Below are 13,804 nucleotides of genomic sequence, written 5' to 3' on the forward strand. Positions count from 1 at the left end.
TGAACTGACCACCTAGAGAGTAAGGTTTAATGGTATTTGCTGTAGCAAGCCTGAACCATAGGGCACATTCTACACACTTTTTCCTGGGAAGGTGGTTATGTAATATGCCCTCAGGTTAGAGATTGAATGCTGGAGATGTACGAGGGGGTCTTAAGTCCACCTGTGGTTTGCGTATATCATGCATCCTTACAGGTATATGTATGTCCTGTACAGGTATATGCATGTCCTGTACAGGTATATGTATGTCCGGTACAGGTATATGTATGTCCCGTACAGGTATACCACGTAAAATGTTTATTGTATAGAAACTGATTTAATCATGGCCCATTAAAACTACCTTTTTATCACAGAAAGTATGTTGCAGACAAAATGTGATTTTCAATAATAAAAAAAGAGAAAAAATGTGAAAAATTAAGCCCTTTGACTCTAACTAAGAATTTAATTCATTAGCTTAAAATCAAATGGGAGTTGTTTTTGTTTAATTTAATTTTTTTTTCTGTTCTCTGACAGCTACTACCCCATTATACGAACCCATGTCTGTGTAAGCCACTCATAATAGTGTTTTTATGTCATAATGTGGGGGAAAAAAATATAACATGGGAAGCCAACAGTCTAGGCAAATACTCTGTTCTAAATTTCAGTCAAGGGCCTTTTTTTTATTTTCCTGATCATTAATACATAAAAAAGCAACGATTTGAACATCCAATGATCAAGTCAAACTTCGGTATCAATATAAGTATTACCCAAGTATCACTAACAACAACCCCCCCCCCCCCCCCCCCCCCTTCATCTACCAAGTGCATAAAAACAGATTTATACAGAAAATTTTATATTCATGTAGATTGTGTATTTTGGATTTGTATACATTTAAGTTACATATATCTCTATACCCTGTTATATGCAGTCTTTGTAATCTTCGTAGAAGACGGTGATGGTTGTTTAATTATGAGGATACAAATTCCAGTATGAAAAAATAAAAGAAAAAAGAAATCAGTCTTTTTCTTTTTTTTAATACACAAAATTTTCTTGTATACACAAACACACAAGAACAACGTAAATATATATTATCAGAGAGAGAGAGAGAGAAGGGGTAAAATTATTCTTCAAAAAAGGAAGTTTCAATTAACCGTTCTCTAAAATTGCGCATTGGTTTAATTTTCCAGAAGCATCTAGTACATATGGCAACCATGCAAGATCCTTTTTTTTTTCATCTTAGAAGGCGATGTTGAAATTGCACTGATTTGCATGGAGAGTTGTCTCGCTTTGATTGCTATTCATGATCATGAATACAGATAAACAAAATTCGTAGAATAGTCTTCTTTAGTTGAAATTTCTTTTAAACCGAACGATTTTTTTCTTTTAAATGACAACATGTATGCATGCTATTTTTTTTTCATTTAAATACATGTATTACATTGTTTGGGGTTCACCAGAATTTACGCATTGAACAGGAAGGAAAAGTTGTTTTTAAACTTTAAAAATTACCTGAATACGATTCGTGGAATCTTATCATTTCATATCGAAATACATGAACTGCGATTTGAAAATACATGCAATCGTTACTAAGAATTCTGTTCAGATTTAATGCGTGGTTCATTTAAAAAATTACGCAAAATTTATGCACAAAATATTACAGTTAAAATAGAGAAAGCGTTTCAATTTCTTGTTTGTGTGGATTTAAGAGAATTCCACAGAAAATTAATCAGTTTCTTGGCATTCTATTTGAGACAACTTGCAAAGTACAATATGGATACATACATTCAAATTAATATCATTTTAAAGGCCAAGAATATATCGGGTTTTTTTTTAAAGAAAATATATTTTTCATTCACCAGAAAATATATTCCTGCAGAAGGAAAAATTCACGTATATTTCAATCCACAGAGATTCAATGCTCAGATACGGAAAAATAAAATTTATAAAAGGGATTCTGAATTGTTTTCCTTAACGAGGGGATGGGGTGCGGGTACGGTACCATAACTACGTGAATCATCAACCCCTCCCCCGCTCCTGATCTGCGCATGATTTTATTGAAAATGGCAGCAATTCTTCATAATGTGTATCGAAATAAAATTTTAGCTCGGGTACACCTCTGTTATCAGAAATACTGCAGTAAAAGAAATCATACTAGATTTACTTTATCTCGACCTTAAAGGCTTTATTTAGTCTCGCATATTTTTTTTTTAAAATCTCTTTTCCACTTATATTACTTCGATCTATTGTATTTTTGTTTTGATTGAAATATAACACAGGCCCATAGCTTCTCGGTATTCACGTCTTCCAATATCAGTTTTTCATCGTTGAATTATATAATTCGTCCCCCTTTGGACCTTTTCAAGATAAAGATCAACACCGGCTTCTTGAAAAATCGATTGTACATCTAAGTAGAATTTGAAAAAGAAACTTGCATGGTGGCTACATATATTTAATTTCGACGTTTCTGGAAATTGAAATAAAGCTCTCTAAATGGACCTGCGCTTGAAATCCTATTTCAGAGAACGGTAAATTGAAACTTCCTTTTTTGAAGAACAAGAAACAGATTGTTCAATTTTACACACACACATACACTCTCTCTCTCTCTCTCTCTCTCTCTCTCTCTCTCTCTCTCTCTCTCTCTCACACATTTACCTACTTCTACTTCTATGTGTAAACACAACGAGTGCGATTAACCTACTGTATTAACTAGCATGGCGTATATCGCTATGCTATCGGCTTGTTCTAAATATAGCACGCGGTGTTTTCCTTTCTTTCCTTTTACAGCGCTCAGTTTTTCTAGGAACTGGGGTCACGAGGATTTCAGAAAAAGATATAAACTGTACTTGGAATATTATCCATTCGTGATATAAACGTTGGATATGAAATGGATGTACATTGTTTTAGTCTGACTGTCGAAGGCTCGAAGTGTGCTTATAATAAACTGAGCGATACAAATGGTGATGAAGATTTGTATTATGAATGGGAAGCCTCTTGATGAAAGTGAAGGACCACCAAATCTTAATATATGTGATGGCAAAGCGTGTCATCGCCGAATTCCGAAGTCTAAATGTTTAATGGCAGAAGAAGCTTCGAAACTTTTTCATATAGAAACGAGTGAATTAAATAGCGAAAGTAAGACAGTGTCTATTATTAAGGAAAAGAAAAAGGAGTCTCAAAACTTTAACGAAACGGGTACCTTAGGATGTGGCCACGAGAGAGAATCAGCTTATTATTGTGCCAAAGACATGGTCGTCCAGATCGGGACATGTATCACGTTAAGTCAATCAGGGTGGTACTACGAACATTGCTCTAGCCAGGAGGCCAAAAGTCTGCTCAAGAGAGAATCTGTGGGAACTTTTCTCATTCGAGACAGTTCCGATTCTAAATACTTGTATTCTCTTAGTGTCAAGACCTCTCGGGGGACCACTAGTGTGAGGATTATATATAATAAAGGCCAGTTTCAATTGGATAGTGACGAGAGAATTAGTGCTAAGATGCCCAAGTTCGACAGTGCAGTTCGTCTGGTGGACTTCTATGCCCGTTTGACCGATATGGGCAAAAGTTACGTGTGTCGTTGGCTGGAACGTTCTGGACGAAAAGACCTGCCGATAGTTTTACAAAAACCTAAACGAAACTGTGTAGTGGATTTAAAACATCTATGTCGGTTATCAATTAATCGAAGTCTACCCAAGACTCTCAGTCGGACAAAGGTGTTAAGCAATATGGATAAACTGCCTCTTCCTACTAGTATGAAAGGATACCTCAAGGAATATCCCTATATCCACTGACAGTTATTTTTTGGAGATCCTGATATAACGAGAAATAATCGAACGATACATCCGTATGACGATTGTTTTGTGGTGGTTTTTTTTTTTTTTTTTTTTTTTTTACATATAAGCTAGGCAGCGAAAAGATAAGTTGTGTATAGTTCAATGACCATATTATCTACCTCATTTTAAATACGGAACATGATCTATACGTTACACATATAATTTATTTAATTTATTTGAATGACTGTGGGGTTTTCATGATGGAGTGTGAGTTTATTTGTCGACGGTGCTACATTTATTTCTGGGTGTCTTTTTTTTTATTATATATATTGTGTCGCACATTAAAACAGAAATTGATGTTTAAAATCTGAAAAAATCTTGTCGTCATTATTTTTATGTGATTTGTACCCGCGGGATCGATTGAGAGAAATATGAATAAGGCCTTTGCGAAAACTACGCATTGGTTTCTATGAATTGGTTCCCATGCACTTCCTCGTGGGTTTTTTGGAATTGTCCGGGGGTTTTTAAATTGTAGATTTAAATTTGAAATGCACGTTGCACGTTAGATCTAGCCCCAGCCAGGTTTTTACTTTTTTGTCATTTTTTATTTGTATAAGAAATAGTCATTTTTGAAATTGCAGTAAACGCCTTTCTCAGTCTCTGAAAACGAATTTATATAGTAATCTGTGGTTTCCTTTTTTTTTTTTATATGCTTAGTGTTAATTAAGGTTAAGATTTATGATCATTAAAACACCGCGATTTTTTAAGTATGCATTATTTAAACTTGCTTCCTTAATATATGTTACTAGTCGATTTTGATAAAAACTGTATACCATTAAAACAATTACTCATACTCTTTAATATTATATCACTCGCAAAAAAATGGAAATTTTCAATCAAGCCCGGTTGAATGAAATCTAGATAATTAATGATATGCTGTATATATATTCATTCACATATTTAGCACATCAAACGCACGTGCATGCGGATATGTTTTCACATACCACTACATCTAATTTTCCTCGAATTCAGATCTTTCCTTGAAACGAACGTTTGTATACGGTATTTCGTATCATTATCGCTATTTGATTTTTTTTTTTATCTAAAGATAGTGCTTTACTCGCAAGGGAACATATTTGAGTAGCTGTACGTTGCAGAGATAGTTTATTGATTATTGGTATAATCTACTCTATGAATGAAATGAGTTTCTCAAAAGTTTGACAGCGTACGGCAAACACACATTAAATTAATCTTTTGAGGGCGTGCATATATTATTTTTCGGTGACCCAACGGAAGTGCATCAGTTGTGTTAATCAAGTACAAGGTATTCTTTTGAAGTAACACCCATTTCCCGGAATTTTTTTTATTATCTATAGATACGGTATATATCAATCCTTAATTTGGGATCGTAATATTTCCGTTTTGTGCATATTTAGAAATCCTAAACGTACTTGCAGAAGTTCATTTTGCCATTCCCATCTCAAAATTTAGGTCATAAAACATACATTGCCTAAAAAGGAGATAACTGTAAGAATGGCCTTTTTAAAAAAATCTTTCTTATGAAGAATATGTATTAAACTTTAGAATTTTGTTGAGTCTACCGATAATTCTACTAATAATACTACTTTTTATTTATACATGTAGTCACGTAATTCTCACACAAATACAGTGAACATCTATAAAGTTGTCTGCTTATCATGGCGTGTATCTATAAGAGAAAACAGTCAGTTCTGCTTCAATGTTCTTGATGACCCACCATAAAAACTTGTGGTATTTTATGTGTACTTTTACGTCTTTAGGCCAATTTGTGGTAGTGCCGATTTCCTGAAAATACTTTCAAGCAGGAATTACTCTCGAATGGTAAAGTTGAATCGTATTTCTAGAAAAGAGGCCTAAAATAATTTAAGCGCTTTAATCTTCTCATGAAAATAAATGAGAAAAAAATATTAAATAGCACTGATTTTCTATAAACTTTTTCGGAAAATCTATATTAGTTTCTTTCACTTTCGTTTTTGTTTCTGTTAAATGCACATATACCAATATGTTAAAAGATAAGGAAAGCTGCGGTGGATGTGCATAACAAAGCACACATAAAAGCACACAAACATAAGAAGATGTACGCATGCATAGACCGGTATACATATTATTATCATTGCCACCGAAGCGTTCTTGGAAAATCCACTGCATGGTGCCGAAAATACTCATGAGTTGTTTTTTCTTCGCGCGTTCTGTTTTTTAAACTTTAAAGAGACAGCAATCAATAGACAGGGTGTTTTGGTTTCATTCACCACACATAAATATGAAAATGAAATTTCATTCATACACAACTCTTCTGATTAGTAATTGCGTCGTTCACGTTATTTAAAGTGCGCATCAAGCTTTCAGTTCTACGAATATATTTTGATCAAGTGTGCCCTATGTCATAAATTAACTGTTATATTATATTTTGAAATAACTGCGTATTGCGGCAAATCCGCGTATTTGGTTTGGTTAATAAACAGGTTAATGAACGGTAATCATGTCAAGTACCCCCCTCCCCCCCCCAAAACAGCACTAAAGTCACTTGACCTCGTCCTATTATAAAATGATGTATACTGTAGATCCTAGAGAAGGATTTCTACATCTCGCGAGATTTTACATAAGATATTACATGATTTCATGTACTCTTATATCAAAATCCTGTTTACATCCTGAGGGATTAGTTTTCACACTCCTTATATTGTTTCTGAGAAGAGCGCCAAAGCTCCAATTTAAAATATTACAATACTTCCAGAAAATTTAAAATGATGAAAACGTTACTATATAGTATTCCAGGTAGTCTCTCGCCTACAAAGACGGTTACATAATACGAGTTATTAATGCAGACCTGGGGCTCTTCTATAGTAAATTTCAAACTTTGACCCTAAAAGAATTTTATTTCTTTTATGAGTCATGCAGAATAACGTGTTTCGCCTTTTTCAGAGAACACCCTTAAATATTTGCCTTCACAACATGGTTGCTACGATCAATAAGGAGTTTAATTATATTATACAACGCATATGGTTCAACATCCCTGTGCATGTGGGATGCTTGGAACCGGGCTACTTTTGAATCCTAATTTCCGTAAAATAATTCTTAGTACTATATTAGAATCGTAGAATCAGCGACAGATTTTTGAAGGTATTTGTAGCTATACAATTATATGACACAAATTCGTGCTAAAAATGCATAGCCTGAGCGTACAATGTAATTAAACATGTTCAGGAATTTCGCAAGTTTAATACAATTGATTATGGACACAAAATTGCGAAATTTTCCACGAAATGCAATATCCGCTCTTATCAACCAATTCAACTTGAAAATTGACCAATAATTTTAAGTGCTTAGCCTTGTAGAGTGACGTCTAAAAGCCATTTGAACAAGAACGTAGATTTTTGGAAGGAATGATTTGACTAATGGTTTAAAATGGACATTGCCTTCAATTTGAGATATACACTTTTTACGTATAAAAATATATGCTAATAGAATCAGAAAAAATAACATGATTGTCCGAAACGAAATAAACAGGTCTTTAGTACATTGACGTTATTTGGTATATTCTGTCAGAAAGAAATGGGCTCCGCCATAGGCCTGATTTTATTATATGCGTGTTTTTTATAACTGCATGTGTTTTACTGTACACGGCCACATTTCGTATGATACGCCATATGCTAGCATGCTTTAAGCGTTTCTTTTGCTTTGACCATTTCCTTACTATACATGCATATATATATATATATATATATATATATATATATATATATATATATATATATATATATATATATATATATATATATATATATATATATATATATATATATATATATATATATATATATATTTACCAATACTACCAAGTACATGTACCAATAATATGTATATTAACGCTAACCACAAGCTGGTATACCATTATTTGACCTACTTTGCAATTTTGCAATCTGCCACTTGAACAGTATACGGCTTGCAATATGTAAGTTTCTAAGCACACATTTAAAACCAGCAACCCGTGGTAGAATACGTTTTAAAATCATTTGATTTTTCTTATTTGGACTTTGTTTACGCCACACACTTATTCTGTGAGTGTCAGTCAATGACCTTAATTATCGGGGACACTTACTGACCAGCACAGTTGTACTCCAGGCGATATTTTCTGAAAATGACTGACCGTTTGACAGTATGCCAGAAAGGTGAAGATATGTGGCTTGAAGGGTTAGAGTCTATGACCTCGGCCACATTTCCAAAAAATCGCCGGCAAAGCGCCACTCTGCTTGACCTAAATTTATTAAGTCCTTTTGAAATTGTTTTTTAAATACTGACAAAAGAAGGGCAAAATACTGAAAAAGAAAAATAAAATTACACACACACACACATACACACTCGCATGCAAAATCAAACATGTCAATTTGATTAAATATTTTGACATAAATGATTTTTTTAATTTTTCTTCTTGATTTTAAGTAAAATGTGTTGGTTTAATAAAAGAATGAAACGTTTGCAAGCAGTTTCAGGAATGCAATCTTTCGTGCACTAACTTCGCTAATTGTAACTACTCGGCTGTTTCCACTGGCGCCAACGGAAATGGCCCGTTTGTAACTTCGGCTGATTCCGTGTATGTGATTGCCGTATCAGCCAAGGTATGCCTAGTGAACCGTCTGTCACGTTAGAAATTTTGAAATTTTCGGGTGGCAGTAAATAGAAACCATCTTGTAAATTTTGTATTTAATGCCAACCGGTAAATTAAAAATTTACAACATGAAATTCTATGTATGGAAGAATTTGCTGACCCTTCGAATTCTATGCAACTTACTGATTATAAACGAAAAAGTATTTTTGCAATAAACATATGTTGTTATACTTTCATGTTAAATACTAAAATCTGATTGGTTTAGACGCAGTTGATAATCCGTTCTATTACCCTCAGTGTTAGCAATAGACTTCGCAACGGGTAACACCAATCGCAACTTCTCGGGCCTTTCCTGCAGGCTCGGAAAAACACCTCGAATGTATTACCTAAACGTCCATGACAACCCCCCTTTTTATAAAACTTGATATAAATACAACACATTTTAAGATCTGTTGAGATGTAAGCTAGACTTCATTAAAGTAAATGATATAGCCTAAATTATAACACAGAAGCAACTTAGGCCTATAAGGCTGTCTAGCCGATACTTATTTTAATGGGAAGCGACTCCATTTTGTATAAAATTCTTACATCCGGTAATGTTAATACATTCGAGGTGTTTTTCCGAGCTTGCCGGAAAGGCCCGAGAAGCTGCGATTGCGGGTAACACAACGAATTGTTACATGCGCGTAAATTATGCGCGTACGGTTCGACGTAGAATTCACGTCATTTCTACATAAAGCTAAGTTTTCTTTAAAATTAAGACATTCAGTATAAAAAAATAAATAGTGCCTGTTTGTAAGGGTAACAGTTGAATTTGACACCCTTCGAAAACCATTGTCAACCGACGCAAAGCGGAGGTTGACAATGGTTTTCTCGGGGTGTCAATTTCAACTGTTACCCTCCCAAACAGGCACTATTTATATAATTTGAATAACATATTTAAGGTTTAAATAGTAAAAAGATACGAATTCAGTAATTTAGGCGATTATTGTAGAAAAAATTGCGGATATGTATTTGAGATATGTATTTTTCTGTATTACTTGCTTCCTTCATACCCACATAAAACACCAAAGAAAGCGTCATAATACCTGAGATATAGATATGTATATCCGATGAACATTTGATACTGGAATTGATTGTGCTATTCCGTGGATTTCATGTTCTTGGTTTAGCCAGTAAGTTGCGATCGTTCAAGGAGTAATGCACACAAATTCAACATCGAAAGTACCGAAAGAAAAAAATAATAAACATAAAAAACGATGTATACATTTTTTTACAATGGCTATTTGGATTAAATGTGTTATCTAATAAGCTAAACAATGCATTAGAAAAAATGGGTTTTTTTATATAGGTAAAAGATATGCGTATATTTATACAAAGACCGGTTTGATTTGGATCGTGTAGATTTGAATTTTGTCAGTTTCTACAACAAGTCGAATTATTTGTTAGATATAAAGAGAAAAAAATATTCAATCATATAGCATCATTGTTTGCAACGAGATACACCTTATACAGTAATAATAAATGTTGAAAATATTAACGTTAACTTTTCATATAAAAGCAATTAGTTTTGTTTTGGCATGATTTAGGAGAACAGAAAGTATTTTCGGTCTAATTTTGCGGTTGGCAATTTATTTTATAAAATATGACTATATGTACTATACATGTGTTACATGGCTCAGTATTTATGGTGGTGGGGGAGTGGGGTCATTATGAATCATAAAAAGACTGCATGTTAATCAACTTAATCAACTCAACGCGACAGCATTCAGATGGCCCATGGTGCAAAGTCGTTAACATTTGATGCATTGTCCAATTTACACAATTTTGTTATTAATTTTTGTTTTGGGCCTGTCTCATTCCGGCAAAAACTAGCTTCATATATTCTTTGCACTATATACATTATAGCAAAGTGAATTAGCTATTCTGTTGTGTGCGAACTGTTTAAAAGTCCACACACAAGTTTCAAAGCATACTAGTATTTAAATATTTTTTTTTATGAAAGAATAATTTACATGTACATGTAGCATTGTTAGGGTCAAGTAAATTATCTTTCGAATATCTTGGATATGTTGGGTGTTACCTCATGTCAATATTAATGATTTGTTAAACATGAACACGTACGTGGACCTTCTGTGGGTATTAGGTAACCATCACGTGCTGACTCATATACAGATGTTATGTGTATATATACATGTACAATCTATTCAGTCTTCATTCATATTGAATTTCTTTTACAAACTACTTCATTCTTTAAAAAAATGAACAGGCAGAGTGTGGGCGTCTTTCTACGTCTCTAAAGAGAACAATATACACCCTTATGCTACGCTAGTATACAAATTCAATAGTAGCACTTATTCGGGGCTCATCGTAGAAATAGTCGTAGGTTATCTTCCTTCATCACAGCAAACCACGCTGCGATTGTTTTGAGCATGATCAAAACAATCGTGCATACGGTACGATTTTTAAGTATTCGTACACTTTCGCACGACACTCGCATTGCACTAAGACAATTATTCGCAATAAATCTTTTAAATTCGTAAGAAACTCGCAAAACTTCGCAGTACTTACTTGCTACAAATATCTTACGAGTATTCTACGAGTTTTTGAGATTTTTTCTCGAGTCCTCCGGATTGTCCTCCGAATGAATGGGCATGTAGTTCGATTTGATGCAAATACCATACGAATACATGCGACTGGGTGCAAGTGTAGTACGAGCGGTTTGCGAGTGAACCATGAGTTAGTACGAAAATACGAGACTGATTAGTGTTTCGCAGTAGTTCTCTTCTTTTGATCACTCAGTACATCGTTCATTAAGTAATTTGTCTTTCAAAGTTCTACCTGTAAGTGTACATGTATAATTACTTCACTCTTATAAAAAATGAATTTTGTTCTTTATGGATAATCTTATTCAGGGAACAAATCAAACATCACTGCTGCTGCTATCAATGTTATTTAAACAATTCAAGAACTAAAATATTCTTGTTTGTTTATAATTTCATTAATAAACGCTCGTCAGCAAACTATTAAAACAAGTTACAAAAATTGTCACAATATCAAGGATTTCGTTGGGAATCTTAACCCAAAAATTTACATCTAAGTGTACGTGTTTTATATATGTTTAATAATTCTGACCGAATGCATTATTCAACTTATGTTGTGACATTTTTAAAAATATTTCCAGGTAAGTATTTTATGCTTAAATGTAATGATTCATTTTTTAAGTATCACTTTATCAAATAACAAACCAGAAATATATTCGTTACTAATATCGTATCTATTCGTTTAAAAATCGTGTATCAATTAAGTTTATCGTATAAAATCGTCTTACATCTAACCTGCTCGTAGGAAAATCTCAAGCGTTCGTTACTTAATCACCCAAATTTTTACAAGAATCACCAAAACTCCTCCTATCATCGCATAAACATCGAACATTGTCTAGCAGACATCGTAGTCGAATCGTACTAGATTCGAAAAAAAACCCACTGTCTATAGAATGATTGCAAGACTAGCCTGACGAATATTGGCGATTTTTAACTTAAGTAATTCGTAGGCATCGTGAAATAGTGAAAGTGAGAACGTGTGGCATGGCCACGATTTTGGTCAAATTCTATTATTTCTGTTTTTTAAGCGCTAAGCAGAGCTCAGCGCTTTATTGTCGCTAGACTTCTACTTCCGGTGCATCAAATACTAGTAACCGCCCCCTATGAGCAGAAGTTTATATCATTTAAACTGGTTAGGGAACCAGTTTCAGGAGTTTGTGTACATAACTGCACGGGCTATTGTGATTTAATGTACGGGGCTTACATACATCATTGCAGGGGCTGCCACGTGATGAGGAGATATAGTGCGTATACAGAAGCTGAAATGTTATATTCATATATCTGTTATATACATACAAAAGCTGGATTAGCGCTTTTCAGTACTATCAGTACTTTGATTATAATTTACAATCCTTCTAATGATCAAATGAATTTGAGAATCACTCGTAGAGTTATAAGCAAGATACAGGGCTCACAATTCTTTGTCATGTAAACAAGGCTCGTGCCCTGTTTTTGTTTACATAGGTTCAATATACAATAAAAAATCTTTTTCTAGCCAATTTATTGATCTTCTTATTCATTTTATTAAAACATAAATAAACATGCAGTTCCTAAAATATATCACATTAATTTTAGGTCTTAAACTGGAATTTTTACTTCAACTGTTTACATAGCACAGAATTGTAAGCTCTTTAGCTCCCTTATATAAACTAAACAAAAGACACTCAAGTTGTTTTTGACTATTAAGAAGCCTTACTGAAGCATTGTAAACATTATCATTGAAAAAAATAATTTTTGACCAAAATCGTGACCATGCCCCTTTAAAGTAAACAACTTTAAAAATTGTCAAGACAAGATGAGTGACTTAGGTTATCCTTTATTTGGTTTTTGTCAAGAGCTGACGATGTTCTGCGAAGTTATTATCAATAATATTCGTCATAACGAGATAAATTATATTTAAACTTGTAAATACAATCCAGCTGTCGATGGTATACATGTAATTAGTTTTACCTCGTTATAACGAGCTATAGATAGGAACTCCAACTCCCTATATAATTACAAGATAATTAGTTTAGATATCACACCCCTTAGATTCACTAAATAAAGAAATAAATACATGTACACTGTTTACCTTCTGAAAATAAGGTAACCTGGCTTTTTAAAGTTAGAAATGAAGAGGCGTATGGACCTAACTGCTGACTAGGGCTTAGCTGGGCTAAGATAGTTTTTATTTGATAGTATATAAGAATGATAAAAGGAGTGCAGTTTCATTAATTATATATCTTTAACATTTTTGGTTGAAAATCTCGATACCAACACCCTTTTTTAAATGTGATACAAGTATTACTCTGTTGAAACAACGATTTGCTCATTTTAACAAGAAGGTAGACCTAGGGTTAAACTGTAGAAAATTCATTCTATGTCCCTTATCTACAAGATATTATCGTTGGGGTTTTTTTCCACGGCTGATTTGTTACAACCGAAGGTAAATATTCTATTGGGTAATCATCCGAATTGAAACCAGGAATAACTATTCCAATCATATAATAGAACAAACGCCAAGATTCTAGTTTTTTAAACACAGAACTCTTCTTTTCGTAGAGTCCTGGATAGTCTAAGGATGTCTATTACCATGGAGCCCACCGGCAATTTGTAAGCATAACATTATTCAACAGACGTATTGCAAAAGCCATGACAGCTGATGAGTTTTTCTAGGAAATGTTCACTTACTCAGTTTTCCTGTGTAAGTCGATGAATTGCGCGGATTACAGAAGCTGTCAACATAATTTTCTAAGAAACTGTTGTTACGTTCGGCTGTGAGGAATAAACGCATGCAGTGTATGGTATTGAACCAGGGACTGTACATGCCA

General features: G+C 33.7%; 1 protein-coding gene across 1 annotated transcript; it reads left to right on the top strand.

The window, feature by feature from the left end:
- The first annotated feature begins 2,765 nt into the window (after nt 1-2,765).
- LOC128168149 (suppressor of cytokine signaling 2-like) lies at nt 2,766-4,124 on the top strand. Its single transcript, XM_052834261.1, has one exon. It carries the CDS (start codon nt 2,931-2,933, stop codon nt 3,762-3,764), a length of 834 nt encoding a protein of 277 aa, XP_052690221.1. The 5' UTR covers nt 2,766-2,930; the 3' UTR covers nt 3,765-4,124.
- The last annotated feature ends 9,680 nt before the right edge of the window (nt 4,125-13,804 follow it).

Source organism: Crassostrea angulata, chromosome 10 (genome assembly GCF_025612915.1).
Source record: "Crassostrea angulata isolate pt1a10 chromosome 10, ASM2561291v2, whole genome shotgun sequence".
Taxonomy (NCBI): Eukaryota; Metazoa; Mollusca; class Bivalvia; order Ostreida; family Ostreidae; genus Magallana; species Magallana angulata.